General features: G+C 37.3%; 1 protein-coding gene across 1 annotated transcript in view; it reads left to right on the forward strand.

Annotated features, from left to right (window-relative positions):
• The first annotated feature begins 11791 nt into the window (after window positions 1-11791).
• The window catches only part of SIPA1L1 (signal induced proliferation associated 1 like 1), a 76634-nt gene continuing 60729 nt past the window's right edge, over window positions 11792-27696 (forward strand). Inside the window, exons 1-3 of the mRNA XM_009961052.2 lie at window positions 11792-13289; window positions 22849-22979; window positions 23621-23809. Of these exons, the coding sequence (XP_009959354.1) occupies window positions 11792-13289; window positions 22849-22979; window positions 23621-23809 (1818 nt within the window). The remainder of the gene's footprint in view (window positions 13290-22848; window positions 22980-23620; window positions 23810-27696) is intronic.

The raw sequence follows: 27696 nt of genomic DNA on the forward strand, positions 1-27696 counted from the left end.
ATTTTTCTTGTTTCTGCCAGAAACCCAGTAGCCCAACTTAAAGAGAATAAATCTTCAAAAGAATAAATTCACTGGTCTTGGGCTGGAAGAGCAGTTGGTAAAAGACACCTGTAGTGTTTGAAACCTGAGGTGTACCTGCATGACCACGTGGGTAGGTCAGACATACACAAGTTTACTTACGCTATGAGATAACTAGCAACAACCAACCATCCATCTAAATGTGCCTCTTATATTTAAAGATGTCTGGGTGAGGTGCCGGTACCGCTGGCGTCTGTGTGCTTGTAATAGACTGATTCTTATTTAAATTGCAAAGTGTGTTTTTTAGATGTCAGTGCCACCTTGCTTGCTCTTTTCAGTTTGTATCCTGTTTTGCCAGCTTGACTGTCTGGATTCGTGACCAGAATTGCTTATCTTGCTTCTCCCTGGTATTACAGTTTGGTATGGGTCTCTTTAACACAATGGATTGTGCACGCATTTTCACAATCACCTGTTACGAGTTCATTTATATGGCCAGCTTGTATTATTCTCCCTTTGTGGTTCCTGGAGGTAACTTCAGCAGGTGACTCGTATAGCTATCTTTAAAATGTAAGTACTGCCTATTTGGATGTTTTCAATTGCTTTTGTTAAATAGTGTATTTCAGATCTATAGAACGTAACGTACCTACATCATCAAACAGTCTACCTGTTGATCACTGCTGAGATAACTACGCAAGAGAGAATTTCTGGATAATGAAATCCCTTTCTTGGTTTTCTGCATTTAAAGAATTCTTCCTCCTTAAGTCTTCTGAAATCCAACCTGAACACCCACTCATAGCACAGTGCTCTCAAGAAATGAATCAGCCAAAGTATTTATATCTAGCTTTATTATTTTCTAAACTATAAATGTTGCGATCATGCAGCATGCAGATTTCTGTTGAGTAACTGCATATTTTAGCAGGTAATTTTTTTCTCTTTCCACATTGTTTTATTCACACTTATTAGGACTTGAAACATTTCAGATGTAGAATAATAATTTATGTACAACCGGTCTGGCTTTTGTCTTATGTTCTTGTGTACATTCCCATAGGCAAAAGAAGAATGCCATTGGAATATTCATTCATATAGCTCGTGCAGTTGTACTTTGTTCCCTGCTAGGTTTTCAGAGCTGTTTACTAGGTTATCCATCAGTCTTTTGCATTTCACATTGAAAGCTTCAGATCTCTCTTTTCAGGTTTTAAGATGGTATCATTAACAGATGTAACACATTCATCTTTATCACCAGATGCCCAGGGCTCAGAAATTCATTTCAGTTGTTCACAGATCCCATCCATATTTTTTGGATAAATTTTCGTACCCCAAAAAGTGCTGAATGCTTGTTTCAGACAGTGTTTCTTTTAGTCTTCATTTTAAAGGATGTTGGAAGTATCTATAGGAAAATTAACCAGAAAAGCTATATAGACTCCTATGTAGAGGTTGAGCCGTTTATTCCTTTATAGACATAAAATATTTTGGAAAATAAATGTGTAATACTTGTGGTGGTCAAAGGACAAAAAGCTCTTTTATATGTATTTTCTCAAAAATAGCAAAGTGAATTATCCCCAGGGATCTCTGATGTTGTGCCTGCTTATGCTATGTGAGAGTTAGAAGCCTATAAGCTTTTTTTTTCTGGTGGATTTATGGTGCCTTGTAAGTTTAGATATACATAAGCATGTGTGAAATGGTAACCTAAAATGGTTTTCCTTTTTGGTCTGTGGGATGATCCCCATGCTTAGCTCAGAATGAAGCCAAACACAGTCAATAAATGTATTCCTTGGACAAAGATTGCAAACTTTTTAGTTTAGGAATATCCATTGTATTGGAGGACTGAGAGGGGTTGACATTACACCGTGCAAAGAGTATGTAGTGACTTACTGAATCAGTTGCCATGCCTTCCACGTGGACAATTTAGTTGTCTGAAGAAAAGTGTTACTTCATCTGGTTATAGCTTTTATTTGCATGTATGCATAAAGTAGGCTTCAGAAAACACAAAACATGGTTCCAGAAAGAAGACTACACCCAATGTTCAGTTTCCCCCTTTGGGATAGACTAGTCCATCAACATCAGTAAAATACTGTCTAGATGTTTGTCTGTGGTGGTGATTTCGAATCCTTTGCAAAGTAATACATAACTCATTTTGAAGCCTGTTTCAGTGAAAGGATCAGAGTCTGCCTTGTAAATGGTATTCCATGTTTGCGAGTTACATGATTGCAGGTGAAATATGAAGCTGATGATCGAAGAGAAAAATGAAAAGAATGGAAAGCATGAGAAAGTGAAGAGTTGCTGGAAATTACTCATGCTTTCATAGAAAATCCTGTTGCTTTCTAATTTTTGATTTTACCTTCTAAGATCAGTATCTAAATAAGAACACAATTATAACTTTTTTTTTCCTTTAAACCCTTTCTTTTAACCTACTTTATTAAAAAGGGTTATTTTGATTTTTTTTTTTTTATTCTACACCTTTAAAATCAAGTTCTTTACACTGATATACCAGTATTCTTTTGAGGACTTAAAAGTATAGTAATACAAAACTTGTCATTTAAAGAAAGTAAATTGGCATATTGTTGGAAAGATTATCACTAAGTTTTCAGATTTTTTTTTTTTCCAAAAGGATTGATGGTGGAAGGCTGTGGAGGGTTCAGCTGAGTGCATTTCAATTTAAATGTTCCAGTCGTCCACAATCATTTAAAAAAAAAAATAATCCAAAATATTGTCCAAGCTTTTGATAAAAATCTGTATCCTACTTTAAGGTTTTTAATTTACTTCCTTTCTCAGTGTTACACATTTGACTGTATATGGCGGTCTCTTGAAGCAGAAGCTGCTGTACTTCTGGCAAGGATTATTTGAGGATTACATGCTTCCCTATCGGTTCGGACACGTGAACTGTTAAAAAGATTTCTCTCTTACTCTCTGTAGTCCTCGTATGACTTTATAGTCTGGACTATGATTTTCGGTATCTTTATGCTGTCTTGTCCAAAGTTTGAATAATCTGAATACCTAATACTTTTCTATCGTGGAGCCTATCCCAGGTTATTAGGTTCTGTAATACAAAATTTCCTGTCGAAACATATGATTAAAATTCAGTGGTGTTAGGTTTAAATTAATTTGCTTTTCTTCATATAACAGTAGTAAATGCAGATTCATTAAGTACATAAACCATTAGTAGTTGCAGGAGCAGTTGTGTAAGTGACATCAGAATTAATTCTGAGGTTTACTTGTATTTATGTACTTTTGTCTGTCATATACTCAAACTTGCTTTTGAGAGATAACTTTAACCTCTTGTGTGTAAATATATGTATACAAAAATATACATGGTATATATACCTACACACAGAAGCAAACCACCTTTTTTGGGGGAAAATACTTTAACTTCGTGCGTGCCATCACAAAAGAATACCATTTAGATAAACCAGTGGACATTTTTAGTAGGTTATGGGGGTGAAAACCCTTTGTTTTAGGTGCCTGTGGTAAAAATAATGTATTTCAACAGTAGTTTGAACTTGTTTTTCACTTTACAACTATAGTGCTTGATTTTTATCTTGTAACCTCCAATTGCTTTCTGTTGTTTTTTCTAATATGCAGAAACTGTAATAGACTTGAGTGATAATCTGGTTTGTGTTTTCAGGCCAGTAGATAAGGAAGCAAATTCATTGAACAGATATTAGTTATTTGGAAGCTTGAAAAACTGATTGTTTGCTTGATGAGATGCTCACCTGTCTTTTGAGTGGCTTTTGTTGAGGGAGAAAAGTGAGATCTGAAATCCAAATTGACCATGTCTGTTCTACTCTGTGGCAGGAGAGTCCCTGGGTTGAGAAGGAAGGATGGTAGCGGGCAATATCTGAGCGTGCCAGCAGCTGGGCTTAGGGTGAAAAGCTAGTATGTGAGGGGCCTGGGGCACAGGTGAAGGAGTTGATGGTGATGCAGGAATTATGAACACCTCATATAGGCACCTAGTAATAATATCCCTCCTCCTAGTTCTCCTCTGTGGTGCTGCAGCAGTACCTTTAAAACAGGAGCAACAGTTGCAGGAGCGTGTTCTAGATGGTTAATATAGGGGTTGCTGGGAATGAAGCCTGTTAATTTTAGTTAAAATTTAACTTCTGAAAAGCTGCTTTTGTTTCTCCCTTAACCACATGACTGTGTGATCAATCAGCCTACGGAGAAACGGTACTCTGGAGGTTTTGGAGCTGGATGACTTTCATGAAGACAGCAGAACAGCTCCTTGCAATTCTTCTGCCAAATCATGAATTTAGGGGGCAGCAACTGCAGTGATAGAGCAAAGGAATAAAATGGTGTTGGGAAAAATATTTTAAACACCATCAAAATAATGAGGTTTTATTTTTTAATAATCCTGTTATCAAATTAGTGACACAGTCTTAATGCCTGTCATAAAAACAAAAAAAAAAAAAGAGCTTTGAGTTGCGCTCCAAACTACTTAAAGCATCTGGAAATGTAGAGGTGGAAAGTTAAACACCCTCTTTCCCCCTCTTCCAAACTGAGGTCTCTCGCTCAACTCTGCCATTTGTGGGATGTCATGAGATGTGGGGTGATGGCTGTCGGCACTACCATGGCAGGACTGTATCTGGCGGTGCAGAACCGAGACCGCAGGCTGAGCTCTGTCTTTGTACTGGTACCACAGTTATGCTGGAAACAAACTTGTGTCCGGGCTGGAGGAGAAAGGCGGCATGCAAGCCTTTCTGCTGTGGAAGGCTGAGCAAGGACGCAAACCTTGTGCAGCCGTGGTGCTTACTGTACTGTACGGCAGCTATGCTGAACTGAACCCATACCAGCAAGCATCAGCCCATTTCCTTTGGCCTTTTTCTTTTACTTTTTTGTGGGTGTGGGTGTGTGTGTTTGGTTTTGGTTTGTGACTACTCATAGGTCAGAGTCTTGCAGTATCAGAAGTTAGTCATTGCTTAGCTCAGGCAGTTTGCAGATAAGTAACTTTTGCAGGAGTCCACACAGTAGAGAGAGCAGTCTGTCTGTTCCTGGAACCGTTACCCAGGGATGCAATGTATCAACAGCTAGAAACTGAAAAAGACAGACAAAAGAGAAACTTCTCTTTTTTTTCTTTTTTTTAAAAAAAGGGGGGAGGGGCTGTAAGTGGAACTCTTTTGTAGTTGCTAAAAGTTTACTTTCTTGAGAGATGGTATCTGGGAGCTAGAATATTTTCCTCTTCTGTTTTGGCACTGGTTTAGAGTTGCTTCCTAGAGAACAAGTGCTGCTATAAAAAAATAAACTATTGCTGTTAACAGTATTCCAGGAATAGAATACAGTATAGCATACAGTGAGACTTGTCAGTGTCGGGTTTGTTTGGTTTTTTTTTTTTTTAAGATATGTGAGTTAGCTTCCAGGAGAGGGATTCTGCATTTAATTAACTAGATGCGTGACACTGGTAGCAAAATGGAACACAGGTGTTGAAGTGGGAATGACCACGTGCAGTGCCTTTTCTTTCTTTCCCTCTGTGTCTCACTTAAAAGGAGTTTTAAAGGGTTTGCTTCAGCAACAGTTACTTACACGCTTGAGTATTGTAATATCCTTGTCTCGATTAATGGTTACAAAATTGATGTGAAAACAGAGGACAGAATTCTGGCTTGAAATATTGTAGTGTTTATATGGAGAATAATGAGTGGGAGGTCATAATGGACTAAAATGTGCTGAAATGCACAGGCAGATGATTACTGTCCCCTGTTCCTATATCTATCTCCATTTGATAGTTTTTATTATGCTTCATTTACCATCCTATTGTCATGAACATTTTACCACTAACTGCAAGCGGGTGTGATTATTGAGTGTGACTTCATGGTCTTCTGCATAGGGAGGCCAGCTGGTTGGGTGTGCTCTGAGCCGACCAACAGTTTATGACAGCGGTTAGCAGGGCTCGAAACCTGAGAGAGCAAATTTTGCCGAGTGCCACGGTGCCTGAGCTCAACCTTGGCACCCTTCTCTAGTGACCGCACACCCTCCAGTTGGTTCACCATGTGGTAAAGTAAGCTTGTGTTTGCCTGTAGAAAGGCATACTGCCAGTGCAGAAACGGTTGGTAGTAATTCACATTAATTACTGTTACATCCTAAAATCAACGTAACCTTACCTAAGTTCATGTATTTTAGCGTGAGCTACTATCAGCAGAGAATGACGTTAAGAATAAAGCGTGGTGAAGTCTCAGCAGATCAGTGCAGCTGATCATTGTGCATATAGCAACAGGTGACCCTTGGTTTTCTTAGAGAAAAGGTTTTCTTCTGAGGGTTAGGGAGCAAGGAAAGATTCAGAGAAAAAAGCAGAAATGCAGACTTGCTGACGCATAGATCAGTGGCAAATTTTGTAGGTAGCATAAATTGAGGAGGTAAGGGAAGAAGGAGGACAAGTTAGGGGAATCTGTCTTTCATCAGAACTGACAATTGTGACAAATACAGTTAACACAAAACCAGCAATTCTTCAAAGTGTAACAAAAATAAAACCAAAAAGCTAGTAAAATACCAAACACTGTTCTTGAAATAGCCTTCAGTTGATAAAAACGTCTCTGAAAGATGAACCTTTTAACTTTCCTTGAATTATAATCATGAAAGTAATCCTAGGAAGAAATGGATAAATAATATGTAACCCCATAAAGCCAAATATTTCTAAAGAGTAAATTGAATTTTTCTCCTCTGAGGAATTAATTTTATGAAATTAGACATTATTTTGTACATATAACAACTTAATTGGCTGATAAATGGATATTCCTCCCTTGGGATTTGATCTGTGTTATAATTCAGATAAGACTTCGTGACACAAATAGATAAGTTTTCATGTATAAAATATTTTTCGTTGTTGTAATTTATTTTTCTGGTTTCAGAGGAGCTGCTGGTTTTCAGGTTTTACGTCAATGCCAGTTATTTTCCCAGTAAAAGTTAACAAGGGTTACTGCCCGTAATGGGGGTGGGGGTGTGTGTGTGTGTGTGTGTGTTGCACTGCCATTTCCTAAGTTGGCTAAATTTCAGTAAACTCTGCGGAATAAAGATGATTTCTTTTACGGTTTTAAAAACTGCTTGTTGTAAAGTGTTATTCTGAGCTACTTATCCTACAGTTTTCAGTATTTTAAAATATCTCTGGTAATATGTTACATTACTTCCTCTATTATATTTTATTGTTTGGGGTGTGGCGGGAGAGTGGTATGGAGGCTTGGCAAAAGTGCAGCTTTTCTAGAATTTGAAAACTGTTTCCCTCATTCCCAAATTTTTAATTATAAAAGGCTACTTCTTAAGGAGGGCTGATGGCGAAGTGTGAAATCTTTCCTCTGGAATGTTACACATCATAAATAATTTGGTGCCCCCAAATCTATCTCTGTCAACATCAGAGTATTAGGATCATTAGCATCTGTGATCCTACAATCTGAAGTCTCAGCATGTTCCCAGCAGATAACAAAGTAATTATTAAATCTCCTCAAGTAAGACTCAAGTTGTGGGTGAAGTCACTACTTTGTAAGGAAAAAGAGCACGATCCCACATAAACTAAATGTAGGAAAAAATGTAATAGAGGGTCTCTGAATTGATGTGTCAGCCTTGATCGCTTTTCTCCATTCATCTGAACAAGTAGATGTTGAATTACCTTATTTGACTGCCTGAATCCAAGGTAGAAACTGATTAGTGTGCTGTAGTTGAGGGTTTTTTACTATCCTGAGCTCTTTTGAGTGAGACTTTTTTTTTTTTAAATCAACTGCTTCTATTTGCTTCTTTCTAATCCAAAGGCCTCTGGATGAAATCTTGACTGGTAGGTCTTCATTGTCCTGGTGCCTAACTTCAGTCCTGAGGAACAAGAAATCAAGATGTCTTGACTTACCTGCCTTTTAAGAATGATGTAGTACTGCAAAACTATCTTGGGATTCATCTACAAGGACCTTTTAAGTTTGATCAGAATGATCCTTTGTCCTACAGCTGGAACCCCAGTTTTGGAGGAAGGAGCAAAATGATGAAAGAGTTGTAAATAGAAAGGAAAGAATGAAAACAGGTTGGTTTGTAGCTGATTTTGAGTTGAGAATAGACACAAAGTCCTCTGATGCCGGTAAAAAAAGATGAATAAACTCTGTCCTAAGGATTTGACACCCATTCTGAACAGATCCTTGGACTGCTTTACTAGTTATTGCATGCAGTCCAATAAGCAGATCATTGGTTTTCCAAGCCTATTCTCTTAACTGTTTTTTAATTGATATAATCTGTAGTAGATTTTCATGTACCCTTTTTGTGGTTCTTGCATATGGTTTTCATTTACTGCTTTTTATGTGTAGCTATTCATCTGAGTATTTTGTTTGCCTCTTCAATGTGTTCAGATGAATTGGAGAAAGCATGTGCTTTCTTGGCTATGCTAGTTTGTACTCACTGTATTCTGTTCACAGAGATATTCATAGCTCTACCTTGAATTATTATTTTTTTTTATATTGAAATAGTAACGGAATAGGAATTGTTACTCTTCACAATTACTGGCCTTGTCTTTAGAAGTAGGTGTCACACTGCCTATCTTGCAGTTGTAACTAATTCTAATAAATTACATATTTTGTGTTAGAAATTATGCTACTTGATATTTAACTCTCTGCAGGTGTTCCAGTTCATAATATGTCCTGGTTATTGGTAATCGATCGTAATTTAAATCAAGTGTTATTCACTCTGTCTTTGATGCTTTCATGTTTTGCAAGTAATGAATATGAGAAAATGTTAAAGTAGAGATTGCTGTTGCATTCCTTTTCCAATAAATCTGTTGACCAGTGTAACCAGGACCTATGCTTTAGGAGTTTTTAATGTTATCAAATATAATGCTTTCACTTTGTTTTGATTGGAGCTAATTGAACCTTTTCGATCAGACTGTTAGGTCTCAAATTAGACACCGGGACAGGAAGATCTTGGGAAACAACCACAGACAGGTAGTTACAGTCTCCAAAAAATTTGATTCAAGTGATTTAATTCATATAAAGGTAGACACAGGCAAGGGTTGTGTATAGTTTTTCAGACTATGATACTAACTATTAACCATAATCGTTTATTGCCTGTATTCCAGCTGCTACAGCAGATGAAGTAGGACAGTTGCAAAAACCTGCAGAGCATGAAACAGCTGGTACCCAGAGTGAGACATCCTTAATGCTGAGTCAGGAATAGAAAAAGTGTTTCCTTTGGAAAATGTTCTGTGTGGTCATGTAACCAATGGCTGTACCATACATACAACAGGGCACGAATAAGTTCCACAGACCATTTCATTATATTTTTTTCATGTAAGATTTTATATCTATATATCTATCATCTCCTTAATTATTTAGGATTGTTGTCCTGGTAATTTTTAAAGGGGAAAAAAAAATCTGGGGGGTGGGAGGAACTGCTAGCACTTGAATGCTTATTTGGTTAACACCAAGCCTGGGAATTTTTAGAGCTGCTGTGTGAACTTCTGCCCTTAAGTTAATGAGAAACTTGTGCAAGTAGGTTATCTGTTTCTGTAAGGATCAGTGCTTGAGGGGACAAGATGTATACTTTGCTTTCAGAGAAATTGGTGGTGAAAGGGTAACAGTGAGGGACTTGAGTTTCATTTCAGGCTATGAATAGGAGTGTGTGGTAGTGGACACTTGCACTTCTGCCTGTTTCGTGCTCCACCCTCAGCTTGACTCTTCTTCCTTCACTATTCCTTTTAGCTTGTCTTCCTCCTGCCCTAAATCCTTTTTGGTTTTCATTCTGTTTTCCTTCCATTCTGCCTATAAAAAGCAAGTCTGTATAGTCCTTTAGAAAGGGCTGTGCAACATTCCCGTTTCATAGAGCTTGTTGCATAAGCAACGTTTGCTATGACACTGTTCAAGAGCATGGACAGAACATAGGTTATGCGATGACACACAGTGTTTGCGTTTTTTCTTCCTTGATCTGATTTGTGCCCAAAGTTGTTTCACCAGCTTGATCAGTTCTTAGACCAGAGAGTGTTTGAAATTTGTAAAAAGTTGCAGCTGAATATTCAGTGGTTTTGCAACAGCTGCATGGATAGACTGTCTTGCTGAAGTTACTCTAATTACATAGGCAGACAAAAAGTGTTTCAGCAGTATCATGTAGCAGAATTACAAGGAAGGTAACCGCACTTATGTAAATAGCTGTGCAAATACAATAATACCCTTACACTATTCTTGTTATGTGTGATGTAGTCAGCTTGCATTTTAAGTATTCCTTATGTGTTCAGCTTTATATAAATAGCAGGTATTTTAAAGAGATGGTGTCTGTGGCACATGAAGTTAAAGCATGCTACCTTTGGAGGCAGAAAGTGGTATTTAATTAGGGTGGAGCAAAGTACTGCATAGTTTCGAGAAGAGACTGCAGAAAGTACTAGTTTCCCAGGAAGCATCAGAAAGCCTTGATTTGTAGACAATACTGTATTGTTAACGCGGTGCTGGTTCAGCAGCATCTCTCTGCACACATTTGGCAAATATTTAAAGGCCACAGTTCGTGTAATTGGTTCAGCTTTTGAAAATTATTAACTTATTTGTGTTAAAGGATGTACACAGCAATGAAAGATTTTATCTTGACAGTCTCATGCTTTTGTCTTCTACCAGTAAGGATGTATTTGGATTATTTTTTAGCTCCTCAAAGGGTAGTATACTAAATGCTTTGTAATCACTTTGGTACTGATGAGGTGTGGGAAAGCATTTAATTTCCACAGCTTTGTAAAGCTGGATTATACAGGAGCTGTGTCAGACAATATTTTGTTAGCCAGGGAAATAAATGGACATTTTCATATCAAGTTATTTAAAAGAATGTGCTTCTGTTTAGCTTTAGTCTTTTTATGTGTTGTGAAATCTGGGCAGAGGTGATATATACTTTCTGGACTACCCAGCTAGTCTGCAAATAAGGCTGTGCAAAACACAGAGTAAATGTTATTGACAGTTATTCTCTCAATTACCATTTTGTAATCTTTTTGCTAATTAGCTTCCTTCCTTTTTTTTTGTTAGCATATCATAATTATTTACTTTAATGGAAAAGTTGAATAGGCATTGTTAATACCTAACTGCAACCAAGGATGTATGACTTATAAGTGGTAAATTCTTTAAAGCATTTATAAACAAAATTTGGAGTTGTGAACTGGCTCCTCTATAGTGTCTACAGGAAACGTATACTGAACATGTCTTTCAGCTGAGGAAATTAGCTCCCTACTTCTGCTTCGTAAAACTGTCTGCCAACCCAACTAAAAGGTATTACTGATCAGTTCATAAGGAAAAAAATTGTATTTAGGTGTGGAATTCAAATGTAAATTTGAAAAGGAGGCAAACCAACAATATCTAGAAAATTCTTCACCAGCATATACCACAATTCTCTGCATTTTTGAGATGATCAATGAGATTTAAAAGCATATTTGTTAGAAATATTAATTCTGTGTAAAAATTACTTTGATAGTTTGTTATGAAAAAAGTTGTGTATGAAACATTTAATGCTTTTATCTCCGTTTTTCTCTGGTTTAGGCTTAAAAGCAGCGTGATTGGATTACAACTCTGACGTCAATTTTGGACCACAAGTGATGTTAAAACAATTTGAATATATCGGAGCATGGCTACTTCTTAAAATGCAAAAGTTAAAGGAAATTATTGCTTATCAAAACTTACTGAATATCTGAATTTTCTAGACATCCTGCATTTAACTGTGTCCTTAAATGTTCATGATTAAGATCTCATGCAACCATTTTATATTTTGGAGACTATTCTCCAAAAGAGAACTGTGCATTTAAAAAGCAGAAATGACTGTGTTTTCTTTTGGAACTTACTAAGGTTAAACATACTGAAAGATCATGACCAGCTTGAAGCGGTCCCAGACCGAAAGGGCTGTTGCCACTGGGGTATCAATCGGAACAGATGGCACCTCAAAAGTCCACTCGGATGACTTTTACATGAGGCGCTTTAGGTCACAGAATGGCAGCTTAGGATCTGCAGTCATGGCACCAGTTGGACCACCTCGCAATGAAAGTTCCCATCATGTTACCTCTACCCCCGGAGTCCCTAAAATGGGGGTCAGGGCAAGGATTGCTGATTGGCCTCCAAGGAAGGAGAATATCAAGGAAACAAGCAGATCTAGTCAAGATATTGAAACATCAAGTTGCCTAGACAGCATGTCTTCTAAAAGCAGTCCTGGGAGTCAGGGAAGCTCTGTTAACCTGAATGCTAGTGATTCTGTCATGTTAAAGAGCATCCAGAGCACACTTAAAAACAAGACAAGACAATCTGAGAATCTAGACTCCAGGTTTCTTACACCTGACGGCTATCCCAGTTCCCCAAGGAAAGCTCTTCGCCGAATAAGACAGCGCAGCAACAGCGACATTACCATAAGTGAGCTCGATGTGGATAGTTTTGATGAATGTATTTCACCCACTTTTAAATCTGGCCCATCTCTGCACAGGGAGTATGGCAGCACATCTTCCATAGATAAGCAGGGAACTTCAGGGGAAAGTTTTTTTGACTTACTGAAGGGCTATAAGGATGAAAAGTCTGATCAGAGAAGCCCAGCCACAACTAAGCTCAGTGAACTCCTGATTGCCAGTGGAAGCAAGGGTTCAGGATTCTCTCTAGATGTGATAGATGGGCCTATAACTCAAAGGGAAAATCTGAGACTCTTTAAGGAAAGGGAGAAGCCTCTCAAGAGACGTTCAAAATCAGAGACAGGAGATTCATCCATTTTTCGTAAGCTGCGCAATGCCAAAGGTGAAGGGGAGCTTGGGAAATCTTCAGATCTTGAAGATAACAGGTCAGAAGATAGTGTCAAGCCCTGGACTTGTCCGAAATGTTTTGCTCATTATGATGTACAGAGTATTTTATTTGATTTAAATGAAGCAGCAATCAACAGGCATAATGTTATTAAAAGAAGGAACACAACCACAGGTGCATCTGCTGCTGCTGTAGCATCGCTTGTCTCTGGACCCCTGTCCCATTCTGCAAGTTTCAATTCTCCAATGGGCAGCACTGAAGACCTGAATTCAAAAGGAAGTCTCAATATGGACCAGGGAGATGATAAAAGCAATGAACTAGTGATGAGTTGTCCTTATTTTCGTAATGAGATTGGTGGGGAAGGGGAGAGGAAGATCAGTCTTTCCAAATCTAATTCAGGATCCTTCAGTGGATGTGAAAGTGCCTCATTTGAGTCGACTCTGAGTTCTCATTGCACAAATGCTGGAGTAGCAGTTCTGGAAGTCCCCAAGGAGAATCTGATTTTACACCTAGACAGAGTGAAAAGATACATCGTTGAACACGTAGACCTGGGCGCATATTATTATCGAAAATTCTTCTATCAGAAAGGTAGGTAAATTTTTATTTCTCCTTGTGTTTTATTAATGATTTTTTGGTTTACAAACATAAATTCAGATGATGTATAATAGTATTTGCAAGAATTAGGTGGGGTTTTTTTCTCATCAGTGCTTAAACATGGTGAATTTTACCGATCAGTACATGTTGTGTATAATAGTCTTTCACAGTGTTGGAGTAAAAAAAAAAGTTGATGATTTTAGAATTGATATACATGACAGTTAGCAATGGCTGCAAATTATAGATGTCTTGAAACATAGCTTTGTTATCCATGGGAGTGGGCAGGGGTTGGTGCTTGAAAGATTAAAAAAAAAAAAAAAAAAATCCTAAAATATAAGAACTTTCTTCCCTCCGTGTCAAGGCTCGATGTACTGAGGATTTAATGGAATGTGCAGCTTGGAAAGTTAGCATTTACAGTAATCTTTGGATGTTTTAATAACTTAATCATCCATTTCAAAATGTACGGGGTTTTTTGTTTAAATCAATAATATCATATACATAAAGACAAAATGTCGTCCTCAGTCACTATTTTCATTATGTATAGGCATCATTCTAGAAAGAAAATTTTGTCATATTCTGCAGAAAGAAGCTATCACTGTATATACATAACTATATACGCACACAGGTATGTTGCAGTGACAACAATGTATCTGAAAATAGACTACAATTCTCTTATCACATGGTTCCACTGATACCAAGGGTTATAATTTCCATTGGAGGTCTGCAGGAAAAAAATCAGATCAAAGCTTTTTGACCTAGAGGAACCAGCAAAACCCAAACATTACCCAGACACCCTCTTCACCAAAATGTGCTGCCCCGTGAGATGCAGATCTCATTGTCTGTTCTTTCTGATTCTGAAAATGATCAAAAAGGACTGCAAACCAAAGTTTTAAAGTTTAAAAGAGTTCTCTGCAGGATTGTGTGCTTTGCTATGGTGTCTCCTGATGGATAGAATTGGTCTAATGACTGACCTGAGGAGTGCTTGTTCCTTAGCTGCCCGTGGGTTTCATCTCTCTAGCCAAAGCACCTCAAAAGAGCTTGTTTCCTGAAGATTAAAGCAACAAGGATACCTGGTTAAAATAAGTGGATGGTCAGTTCAAAAAAACTTCAACTTGTTCACTGTGTGTTACAGCTAATAATCTCATCTCCCATTTTTCCCTTGCCTCGAAATACATCTCGCCTCTTCTTCTCTGCATTGTCCGTTGGTTGGGTGGCTCTTGTCACACTTTCCATAGTCTCCTCTTCCTGTAGTCTTTCTAGGGCTGAGAGGTAGCCTTTGCTGCATGGTTTTTGGGGGTGCTCATCCGCATTCTTTGAAGAGAAAGGAGTGGGGAAAAATAATGGTTTCCTGACAACAGCAAGCCAGATGTGCAATATAGGATGAGGTATGTTTGGAGGAGGGAGCCTGAGGTTAGATTAGAGACCTTTGCCTGTGATTACTTTCCTATCTGTCTCCCTCCAGAACAATTTGATTCCTTATCACTCTGGCAAGTTTTGCAATTAGCAACTAAAGGTGCAGTTTCATGTTACAGTTGACCTGATTTAACAGCATTTCAGCACTAAAATGGGAAGACTTTGTTCCTTCCCCTTCCTTGCACCAGTTCTCTTGTTTTCAGAGAACTTGATAAGCTTGTTCAGTTTACTAACAAAGCAGAAATCTTGCCATCACAATAAATTTGCTTTTGGTTGCTTGGTTGTTTTCCTTCAATTTTAGTGAGTCAAATCAGCTTTCCTTGCAGTCAGAGAAGTGCCAAAGCCTAGTGCCAGGTAAGCAATGAAAGTGAACAGAAGCTGAGGAAGGTGTTGTTAGTGGGATTTCAGCCCTTAGGCAACAGCAATTTATTAGTTTGCCTTATCTTTAAGGGAAACCACACCCTCATGCTACTGCAATGCCAGTCACCATTACATCTTCAGCTCTTTTTAGTCGTAATTAAGATGAATTAAATAAAATTGACGTAACCTAGTGCTAAGGGTATTGGTGAGGGGTAATCAGGTATAGAAGTGGCGCTGTGTGTATGGAGTGCTTTTGGAGGTAAAGAAACAGCTGTGATTTTTTTCCTTAAACCCTAAACCCGGATTTTTAATTTGGTGTGCTCATGTTCAGTCCAGCAGGCACAAGCTGGTGCATCGTTCCTACCAGGGATTTTTGTCTGAAGAGGTGTGCTTCAGAAGCCTTATCAGATATGTCCAGACCCCACAGTTCTACCAGTACCAAACACATTTTGTTGACCACCCAGCATAATGTCTTTCGCCAAGCAAACTTTAGACTAATCTGAAAGAGGCAGGATAGTGATAAGTCTTAAAGCAGCATAATAGGAAAAAAATCAAGGAAGTCAGTTGTAACTGAAAGTTTTTATAACATGAAGCAAGTAATGATGCAGAAACTTCCTTGTTTGAAGAGGAGGTTGGATCTTTATGATGTTATGAATGGATTAGACAGTGACAAGAGGCAGTTTCAGTGGGATCAGTGAGTCAAGTCAGCAGACCTTGGGTAATTTTGTAGTGTTAAAAGTATGAAGCAAAGTATTCTGATTCGGCAACGATAACTTGGAAACCAGGAAAATTTCACAAAATTGGAGAACTACTGAAGTAATTCAGGAGCTTGTAAAGAATAAAAAGCAATGACCCAGAGAATTGTAATCCTTTAGTTTGTTTTCATTCCAACTTGAAGTGACAAAGCAGGTAATATGGGACTATATCAACAAAGAACTGCCAGTTAAAAATCATTAATGATACCAGGCAGCATGATTTAATGAAAAGTAGGTCTCATCACAAAAAATAATTTGTGTCTTAGAAAAAAAGAAAACAGTGCATTGATTACAGTAATTTTAATTTCTCCAAGGTAATTTGGTGAAATGCTGATGGTTACTTGACTGAAATCTTTAATTAAATGGAAGTAATAGCTCATTCTCTACAGGTATTGTTACTTGGGTGATAGATGCATCTCAAATTTTAGCAGTGTATGGGGGAGGTATCAGTGAGCTGGAGCATTACTAACATGGTCTAAATTAATTAAAATACTTTAATCTAGTTAGTGTAAAATATTTTGTGTGTGACATTTATGGATGAATCTTGTGTAAGTTCATCAATGAATGCAAATGGATGAGCATTTGTATGTAAAGGAAATACTAAGGTGAAATACACATATTTGACCCTTTAGAGAGCAATGATGAAACTATGGATAAATAATATTTTGGCCTGGTGTCCAGACTTCTAAATGTGAAAATACTGGTGGAGACAGTTTAGTGGAAGTTTGAAAACTGGTACAGATACTGGGAAAAGAACTTCATAATGGTAGTTCCCAAGGCTGGATTTAGCTCCTCTGCTTTCTATCTGAGCTAATTGTGCAGACGCCCTTTGTACTCAGTCGAGAGAAGTGAGCCTTGCAGGATGATATGAATTGCAATGTTACTTCACTTAGTTCACTGTGGAAGGCTCTCATGCAACTATCTCACATGGAGTTGTTTATACTTACAGGACATGAATGTTACTCTTATATTGCAAATGATGTATTTGCAAGGTGACTATTTAAAGGTGTATTTCAAAAGGTGTATTTGATGGGGGGCTTGTAATTAGAAGACTTAAGTCTAGACATTTACATGTGCTGAGATACGTAGTAATGCAAGTGCTAAAAAAAAAACCAAACCAGAGTGGGGGGGAAAGCCAGCACAAGAAAAAGTTTATGAAAGTTACACAAAGGATAACTTTTAAAACAAAAAGGGTAACTATACACAGGAAAAACTTATTAAAGGAAGTTGTTCATTGTTTGAATTTTACATGGCAGTCATGGGGTTTTGTATGACGTTTTCGCTTCTTTTCGACTTCAATGCCTGAAAAGACAATTTCTGACCTGTTTAAATTAAGATAACAGGGTCTCTCCCGGCACCTCTGTTTCTTAATTTGATAGTTATATCTTTTAAGACACCTCTTTATTGGAGGGGTTTGCAGGTCATATGGATGTAGTAGGTAGCTGGACAGCATTCTCACCTGTGCCATAATGTATGTGTGCTTTCAGCTCTTGCTGCTCGGTTGTGTCCATGGGCAACTTTGTCATCTGGACCCTCTGGAGTGAAATCGGAATCCTGGCTGAAAAACACAGATGAGATCGTTAATAACAATAAAAATGTTTCAAAGTGTGCTGGTACTGGGCAAAACTTAAAAAAATCTAATTATTGAAATAAAATATTTTCTCTCTAAACATGATTCTTTTAGAATTAATTGGAAGGAAAACAGGTTGGACTTGTTTGTTGGTTTGTTTTTTTTTTTTCTACATAGGGGCACCAAATGTAAGGGTGGAGGGAGTGAAGGGAAGATTTCAAAATGCTATCTGTCAGTTGTTTTGGGGCTACTTTCTGCACTGTTTTTTCCTTGTGGAGCATTCTGACATTTTTGTTTGTCTTATGATTGTGATAAGTATAAAACCATGCAACTAGTCTTCTAATAAAATAAATATTAAGATGGCTGGTGAACTTGGTTTTGATAAAAAGTGTATTTTTTCAACAGAAAGGAGGAGCAAGTTGTTCAGGCCTTACTGAAATGTAAGAAAAGATGTGTCTCTGTGTGAGAAAGTGAGATTCTTACTTAAATATGTAACTTTCTACTCCCAACAATTCATTTCATAATATTGACTGCAATGCTTCAGTTTATTCTTAAAAAAAAAAAAAAAAAAAAAAAAAAGAGAGGGAAGCAAAACCCTTGAACTCAGTGCTTCTGGGCTTAAAATTGCAGTTCCCCAAGAAGGGAAGAGTTGTCTTAAGGTAACCCAAGAGTTCTAGTCCTATCTTTTGGCAAAGGCCAGCAACAGATACTGAAGGAAGTGTAAGAATAGGGCAAAAGCATAGCGATACTTTCTGGGTGTACTTTCCCAGCCTCTGGAGATGTGTAGATAATGTACGACATAACCTGCTGTATAGTATCATTTGTATTTAGTAGTCTTTGGACTTATCTTCCAGGCATTTATCCAGGTATCTGTTACAATGAATAAACTTCAGCATTCACAGTACTCCTGCAGTAGCAAGAAGTTCTGCGTCTTGACTACCTACATTGGTCATAAAGAGCCAGTTTTTACTGGGTTTGTCTGCTGGCTTCCAGAATGAAAACTAGGGTCATCAGATTAAACAGTCTCACTGCTAGGGTGAAAAAAATTGATTTTCTCACCTTTCCTTGGTATGTGTTACTTCATAAGCCTCAAGCATACTATTCCCCTCAAACGTATTTTGTTGTCCTTCTCTGAACCTTTTCCAGTTGTGATGAGGGCACAGTATTTAAGACACAAGTGAACAGCAGACTTAGGGAGTATTGTAATGTTTTCTGTTTGGTACTTAAAAATTCTGAATGTCTAGCCATAACTTACATAAAGACTTGAATTTCTTTCCCATACATGGGTAAAAGCTTTGTGTATGTATTCTGGATGAAGTCTTATAAATGTTTGTACATTTAGGTAGCGATTTAATCATTAGCAATAAAGTATTTTTCAAGGAGAGCCATGCTTATTATTATCTGTCTATAGCTTGATATTAAAAACTTATTTATGGCCAATAATAAAACCATAGGGATGGAAAAATTTGTTTCCTTCAGCTGCTTAGAAAATAGAGCATATTGCTCTGGAGGAGTGATCTGTTCTCTCTGTCCCACCAAGTCGTGTCTCGGAATTACAGCTGTCTTGGGAAGAACCAAGAGCATCTGTTTAGCTTTGGCCATCATCAGGCAGTAGTTACTAACATCATTACCATTTAGGAGAAATTTGAGTTACTGGCTTAGAATGAAAGACTTGACTGAGAAGTAAATAGTTTCCCAAGCTGGTTTTCTAACAAATGAGCTGTTGGTCAGCTTTCCTTTAACTGTTGGCAGCCAGTAAAAAAACCCCTTTGCTCTAATGCTTTAAATTGCTGCATATTCTATCCCCAGATAGATACCTTTCAAATATGAGGCTAGACTTAGAGAAAATTTACAGTTTTTGTCTGGTGTCTGGTCATGAGCAACAGTGTGAAGACATTACAGGACCGAGCTTAAAAATTCTGCCCTCTTGGTTCTAGAGAACTGCTGGGCAGAGTTTTCCAGTGCTGTAAGTGCTGTGGTAGGTTTAGAGGAAACTGCTCAATGCAGGGTTTCATTCTGAAGTTAAATGTTTGAGATTTTTAGCTCTAGTCTGATTACACACAATGCATCAGTTGAACATGATATTCAGAGGTAAATAGGATGAAAGCACAAAAGAACCTTCTCACTCAAAATCAGGTGTATTTACAAGGGAAACTTGTAAATATCTGCCAGGAAAATGAGTATTTTCGCTTAGGTTCTTTCACTGGAAGTGTCTTTTGAATGATATGATAAATATTTAACTATTTTTAAAAGTATGTCTAATCTGTTTTAATGACCTGGTACAAGCAGTTGTTTATTTTTGGTGTGGATTTATGAATTAATTTATGGCTGTTGCTAGTTGTCTACCGGGTGTCTTTTGATTAATAATTTTTCAGCAGTAGTTTAAATGAAGTAATGTGAAGATTGAGAAGTGTTGCTTTCAGTGAGGTTCTGCATGGGGTGGAGGAAAAAGCTGTATTCTATACTATTAATGTTTTGCATAAAATTCTTGATTTACTTGTGAAGTAGCACTTGTTTTTACAATAAAACTCATAGATTGGATTTTAAGCTTTGTGCACTGGAATTCTGCTACTGCTTTTCCTGCTACAGGGAAGAGAAAATGGTTGGATGCAAGGAAATTCAGGATGTAGTAGAAAATCAGGTAGAGATGCAAGAAACTCTACCACAGGGAAAAGTAGGCAGATATGAGGGAATATAGCTTGCAGAATGACTACAGAGGGTGGGATAGAGGAGGAGAAAGAGAATAAAGAGGAAGGTAAAGAGTGAAGGACCTGGTAGTATATACGAATAGAGGAGAGGACAATGTGAAAAGACTGAGGAGACGGGTAGGAGAGCAAGAAAGACAACTGCCCAGTGTAGAATGAAAGGAGAGAGGACAAAAGACATTTCCTATTAGCAGAGAAGTGTAAAATTCTATACTCCTTTGAGTACATTTTCCCAAATAAATAATAGCTAGATAAAAGGCATAATCAAAGGACACAAAATTGCATGTGTATTTTCATGCAGCTTCAAGCATTCCTTTTATCAGCCTTCCAAAATGTATTTTCCCTTCAAGATGCAGAATAATTTCTCCTGAGAAAACACACTATCTGAATTGCAGGCTAGACTTCTTATGAGATAAATTTTATCATATGTACAGAAAACTCTAGCCTAATTTTTGGACCCTTTAGTATGTATTAACATATCCTCTTTTTTTCCTGTATAATTTTCTGTTGTATTGGAAAAGGTACATAAATGTTTTGAAGTCACTAAGCAGTTTAGTGTAGAGATGGCCAAGCTATCTCAGGTTTTGGAAGCTGCATAATGTACTGATAGAAAATTGATCCCACTTTCTCAATGACTGCTGCTTTTGCATGGACCATCTCTGCTGTAAACCGTTCAGTGAGCTATAAACATCATGGAAAAAGCAAGATGCTTAATGGAAGAAGAAGAAAAGCTAGGGTGCTAATAAGATGGTTTGGGTTTTTAAACAACAGAAGATCTCTGTGGCTTTTACAGGGCTTGTATCAGTGGAGTAGTATAAAGATTTAATTAGGCTTATGTGGATCGTCTAATTTATACATAATTTCCCCACTCATGACTAATTCAGTCACCCAAAACTTAGGCCAATATTTACAGGATATTCCACAAGATATTAAAGGAATTTTGAATCTTTGTTACCTCTGTGCAGAGTGTGGGCTTTTGAGGAGTTTGTTAGAAAGCAAGCTTTATAATGTTGCAAGCATGTTTCTTTTATGTCTTGCATGCTCTGAAATCTTACATGGAAGACATTTGAGGAAAGGCTAGTAAAAAATACCAGATACTGGGGAACAGAATAGAGCTCCAAGGGCTTAAAGGGTTGAACATCTGTGTGAAGACAAAGGTGTAAAACTAGGGCACAAGTAAGTTTATAAGGAGAGAGCACCTGCTTGAAAAGCATTTAGTGTGTTGGAGGAAAGTACAGCAAGAACCAGTAAGTATAATTTTAAAAAGAAATAGAATAAAAAATGAGGTACTCAGATTTTTAACACTGCAAATGATTATTCATTTGAAAAATGACTGCCATTCACTTTGGATGGAGTGTATTTCAGTATCTATTTTTAGTGCCATTAGAGATGCAGTTCCTGATGATGATACAAAAACATTTTTCATTTTATCTCTATATCAGAATAGCTCATGTTAGACTGCTCTTAAAGCTCTTGTCTTAAAGTTTCAGTTGCTTTAAGAATAACGAGTGATCTGTATGTAGTAGTTCAGGCAGTATGGTTATGTTTCCTTTCAGGGCAGTTACATCTTTTTTTCATTCCACTGAATTTCACATTTCTTCTCTGAATTGTTGAATTTTCAGATAGCTCTTAACTTTCTATTTTTGTGCATGTATAAATTCATTCGTATATGCAGATACGCAGCATAAGGAAAGTGATGACATAGGACTTACTTTTTTTGTACAATGGTTGACTTGTATTTTTTGACAGTTTCTCTTAAATTTTCCTTTCAGGTATTGTTTAATTCAATTGCTGTCACTTGAGATATGTGCAACTTTGTATGTTGCTGCATTCATGGTGATGTCCCTCTGTTAAGAGTAAAGATAGTTTATAATGCTCAGAAGGCTTAATAAAAGAGTCTTCAACACCAATCTCTTAAATTGTTGAGCTTTAATTTTTTAAATGCACTTTTCTAATATTTTTTCACGTAAAGCTTGACTTTACATGTATATAGTTAAACAAATATAAAAATGTTTCTCAAATAATCTACTGTTCAGCTAGTGAGCAATTTCTGCAGCTTGTATTCTCCTTTCTGCTGCCTTCCCAACTAGGCTGGTTTTAAACTCTAGCACTTTACATTTACTCTTAGGGTTGTTTGACAGTTCACTGTTAAATATTGACGTTAGTCACTTTGTTTCTTGTACTTTATTATATTTTTCTATGGTACTATGCTTTGATTTTTTTTTTTTTTTTGCTATGAACAAGTCTTTAACTTCTTTTTCAGCTTCACCGGTTTTTCCACTTCGATAATTGAGTAACTTGTTTGACTGTTTTTTGCTTTTTCCATACAAAAATAAGTTACATCCTTTGCTAAGTGCAAATGTGTGCCTCTCCCATTTTAACATAGAGTGAGGAGTTTCCCACTTTGGTGCATTTGGCTTCCTTGTTTTTATTTTTAAGGGGAGGAAATTGGTTGTACTTACTTAGCTCAATGAGAATGAAACAGATTTCAATATAAGAGATATTTTCCTGCTTTAGGCCTGTTTAAGCAGAGGTGCAATGTTGAATTTCAGCCTTCTTGTCTAAACAGAGCTCATTAGGTATCTGAAGCACAAGATTGAAATTGTGGTCCCACTCAAGACATGCTCTTAATGACTCAGGTGGAGCTGGCAATTTATTTCCAACATAACAACTAAGCATGAAAATATGGTTGAAAGGTAAGAAGTAAGACCAGCTTTTATTTGTGTGTGTGTTTTCTTTTTGTGTGCAAGAACACTGGAACTATTTTGGGGCAGATGAGAACCTGGGTCCAGTAGCTGTGAGTATAAGAAGAGAGAAGCCGGAGGAAATAAAAGAAAATGGACCTCAGTACAACTACCGGATTATATTCAGAACCAGTGAGGTAAGCAGTTCAGGATTGATAGTAGAAGCAGCTAGAAATGAGCAGGCAAAGCCAGGTGGTATGTGTGGGGTTTGTGTGCTTTTCAGCATTGATAATAGATTTCTGTCTCCTCTACATACCTATAATACAGGAATCTCTTCTGACAAAAGTTATGCCACATGTTTGTATAACACAGAATACAAGTAAGTGTGTCGGTGAATGAGTTACTCCGTAACATCCGATACAGAGGAAACAGTGAAGGTTTGGTTAAAGCTGGAGAAACTTACAGGAGCTGTATTAGCTAGAAGCAAACAAAGAGGAGGGAAATCACTTCCTCCGCTTTTGTATGTGACAGTGGCTAGACCTGAGAAGCATACTTTTATACTTTGAAATGCTCTTCTAGAAATACTACTAATCTTTACCAAGTATTAGTTTCCTGTAAAATTTAAATCTGTTGAATCATTTGAAATATTCTGCCTACTGCTATCAGACTGTGTCATTTTGCATATCAAGTGTCTGTTTCATGCAACACAAGTTATTTAATGTCCTCAGTCTCTATTGAGAATTGGAAAAATGGCACGTTTTGCAACACTGCTATTGCTAATCAGCCTTTTCTCAGTGCATAATTCAATATATAAGCTATTTTTGTTTTGTATGTTTAGCTTATGACATTAAGAGGCTCTGTGCTGGAAGATGCTATCCCTTCAACTGCAAAGCATTGCACAGCCAGGGGACTTCCGCTAAAAGAAGTGCTGGAGTATGTGGTTCCTGAGCTGAATATCCATTGCCTAAGGCTGGCCTTCAACACTCCAAAAGTCACAGAACAGCTTATGAAGCTGGATGAACAAGGCGTAAGTGCAGAGTTACAGGATGAGACAAATTGTCTTAAACTGTCAGATTACTGCCATGAACTGCAAAATTACCTTTTAGCTTTAGGTGATGAAAGTCAGTCTATTAAAATGCCTCATTTAAACTAAAGCTTGTCATCTGTAGGGAGAGTTGTATGTGTTTCCCCCAAGTTTGGCAGAATATTTGGGATGTATGAAATCAAGTTCATTGCTTTAAGTAGTCTAAAGTTTTTGATTATCATTATGGCAATTGTCCATTTTCATTTACTTTAAAAGAGACTAAGTGTTTTTTGAAGACTGTGGAGAGGAGGGAGTTCTGTTCTGGTTTTTGTATTGCTATTATAATGAGAATAGAAATCTCCCATGTTACTAAATGTTTTGTTGTAATGTTGTATTGGCACAACCATTACCAGAGTGCTGCCTGTCTCTTTTTTTTCTTTCTTTTTTTTTTTCCTTCCCCCAAAACAAACTACATGGCAAAATATTCTAAGCCTCTTCTTCATACAAGTGGTTTTCAATTAGGTGATAGTACCCTGGCGTCTTAAAGATGGAGCTGAGGCTCATCAGCTATATAGCTTAAACTTAGTAAAATGAAAGTTCATCAGTAAAATGAATTTTATGATTAAAAACTTCGACAGTGACATTTAACGTCTCTGAGTACTGAGACTGTCTCTTTCTCCTGGTCTTTTATGCTTCTCATGATCAGCCTCTCCTGCACAGAATTAACATCTGTGTTATTTCTTCTTGCTGTCCGTCTAACATTGCCATCATAAAATTGAAAAAGGTCTAATCATTATCTGCCCCACAAGGGAGAGAGTATAGCTGTTCTAAACAGGTTTATAAGTTACTACCATGAAGATTTTGTCAGCCTCCTTATGGTTTGGTTATTTAAATGGACAAGACAGAGAATCCCCAAATAAATACTGCCAGAAGCAAAACTGAGCAAAATACTTTGTTCTCTAGTTAGTGAAACAGATGAGGTTCTGAAACTTAGAACACAGTTCAAGAGGATGAAGATATGGGTAGCTGTGGCTATTGCAGAGCATCTAGACTAACATGGGAATGGTTATGTGTGGTCAGACCAAGGTAGATGCAACCCAGTATTGTCACTGACCATGACCAGCGGTGGGTGCCTGGCTAAGAATATGAGCATGGAGTGATGCATTCCTAGCTCATGATAGCTTGTAGGCTTTTATAGAGCTGTCTATCCTACCCCTCTACTTTACCAGTTTCATGAGTACTTCTGATCATGCTTTTACCTCTCTCTGGAATTCTTGAAGTTCCCCTCCTCCTCTCCCACATCTATTTTAAAACAGTGCAGTTTTAAAAATGGGGAAAAGTTTTGGTTTAGTACGCTTTCTTATCTCTTCCCCCACTAATAATTACTGATATTTTATTTGCTTTATGACTACTACTGAACACTGAAGTATCTTTTCACGCACACCTAAGATCCTGTTCCATAAGGTGTAAGTCAGAGCTCATTGCTTTAGAGGCAAAGTTGGGTATCTTTGTACCACGTGGATCGCTTCAAGCGTTACTTGCACTGAGGTTCGTCTGCCATTCTTTTGCCCGGTTATGCACTGTCACTTGATAGCTCTTATAGCCAGTCTTCAACTCCAGTGCTGTAGAGTAATAACTCGGTAGTGTTAGCAAACTCAGTTACCTTACTATTCATCACCTCTATCAGATGTACGTCCAAGTTCAGATCCCTGCCTTACTCTGATGACCATTCTCTTCAGCTCCTTTTTGTCTTTTAGCCAGTTACATGCCTTAAGTTTCTTTTTCTGTACCCTGGCTGTTTAGGGGTTTTAAGACTTTTTGATGAAAAAGCTTTTTTACATGTCTCTTGGAAATTCAAGTACACTCTGTATCAGCTGTATCTCCTGCATGTGCTTATTGGCTCCTGAGGGGGGGTGGGTTTACCATACAGCCTAGTAAAAGAAGGATGGAATCTATAGATGCTTATGCTGCTCAGTGTAACAACTCTTTCACATGATGAGATCCTAGTAAGTTAGAGGCCTGAGTGTTTTCCTTAGATGATTAAAGCAGCGTTTCCAAATATTCACATATTCAGTGTTTATGATTTGTTTCTTGAGCCTAAACCAAATCTGCCCTTCATCCAGAAGCAAGTTTGTCAGGCTCTTGAAGACTCAAGGATATCTTTCCATCCCTTTCCAAGGTTTTCTGTTGCAGCAGTAGTGAAAATGGAATTTAGTTCAACATGGCTTTATAAGTGAGCCTTTGGATTCAGGGATCGGTACCTGCCAAGATATGCCCATCCCAATAGTGTTCATGGGAAAATTTTCACAAAGAAAAAAGAGATCTAGCAGAAAGTTCTGTTTAAAAAAATAAATTCCAAAATTATTTCCAGTAAATACCTAATTTGAAAAGTAATTTAGCATAATTTGCTTCAGAAGTCAGTTATACCTAAGAAGGTGTGAGATGAAATTATCCTTATTTCATATCCTAGAAGTAATTAAGCTCCCACAATACAATGTATGGTATGGTTTTCTGTTACTAGTTCTGAAAATCGTTAAGGACAAGTGATAGTTAAAATTGCGTTATCTACATCAAAGTATTTTCTGTTTTTGTGGTAATGAAACAGTTTGACACTTCTAACAGAGAAAGATAAGCACTCTCTGTACTAATTAGAAGCTGCATTTTTATCAATTCCAAGCTAACAGAAAAATTTGGGTAACAGCTGCTCTGCTAATTAGGTACACAGATTGTTTATCGTTTTTCTTGCTGAGTGTTGCACTGTTTCATTACAGCATGAACAGGTGCCTGTTTGATATAGCAAGTAAGATGTTTTGTAAATGTAAGTTAAGACTATAAAGTGGCCTTAGCCATTAAATTTCACCCAGTAACCCCTTCATTGAGTCAAATTGACAGTTTTGATTAAGATAGGTCATTGGGTTTTTTATATTTGAGTGAGGTTTTAAAGCAGTTAGTTGTTTTCATATTTAAGAATTTGCAGGTATTTATTTAAATTTATCTGCTTTCAGCTTACAGACTTATGGTACCTTTCTCTGCTACATCTTAAGAGTCATTTTAGTGTGAAATTTTTCCCAGCAAAGGTTTTTGTATGCAGTGATTAAATCATCTGTTGGTCTTGTTTATGATAAACTAAACAGATTGCGCTTTTCAAGTCTTTCACTGCAACGTATTTTCTCTGATTTTCATACCACTTTTATGGCTGAGCTCTGTCTCTTCTGCTCTTTCAGTATCTGCATATGACATCCACTGTCAGACTAGGAATATTCTTCTTGCCCCAATTTTGTACTGGTGTTGTGTGTCAAGTTGCGTGTTCCTTACTTCCCCTTAGATTGCCAGAGTCACGGTAACAGCTGCTATTCTGTACCTATGGCCCACATTGCTTGTTAACTAGCTGTTCTTTCATTTGCTTTATTAAAATGCATTAATTTGAATGCTTTTGTGTTAAAGAGCAATCCAGTCGTCGCATAGGGCTGCACTAGCTTCTTGGCTAATTACCATCTACTAATATTTGCCTTGAACGCAGAGTTCATGGTAACTTACTTTAGGTTTACTTCCAAATATGATTTAAAAAATTGCATATCAGGGCAATTACTGATTTATTCCAGTAGAAGTTCATCTTTATGGCAATTCCTCATTCACAGAAATACTGCAAAATGACAGTCAGTTTTTAATGTAATTCCGTATTTATAATACAAACTTGCTGACTGGTTAAATCCAAGATACACTTTGCGCTGTCTTTCACTGGGTGCTAGACAAATACTTGAAGTGCCCTTTTCCCACATATATGAATATGTGAATACTTTTAGATTATTAAAATGAAGCTTCTACTTTAGGAGTTTTACTGCAGCAGAATTCATCCTTCAGCTCCTTTTTTAGCTTTTACTTTGGAGTTA

Source organism: Leptosomus discolor, chromosome 3, assembly GCF_034619465.1.
Source record: "Leptosomus discolor isolate bLepDis1 chromosome 3, bLepDis1.hap2, whole genome shotgun sequence".
Lineage (NCBI taxonomy): Eukaryota > Metazoa > Chordata > Aves > Leptosomiformes > Leptosomidae > Leptosomus > Leptosomus discolor.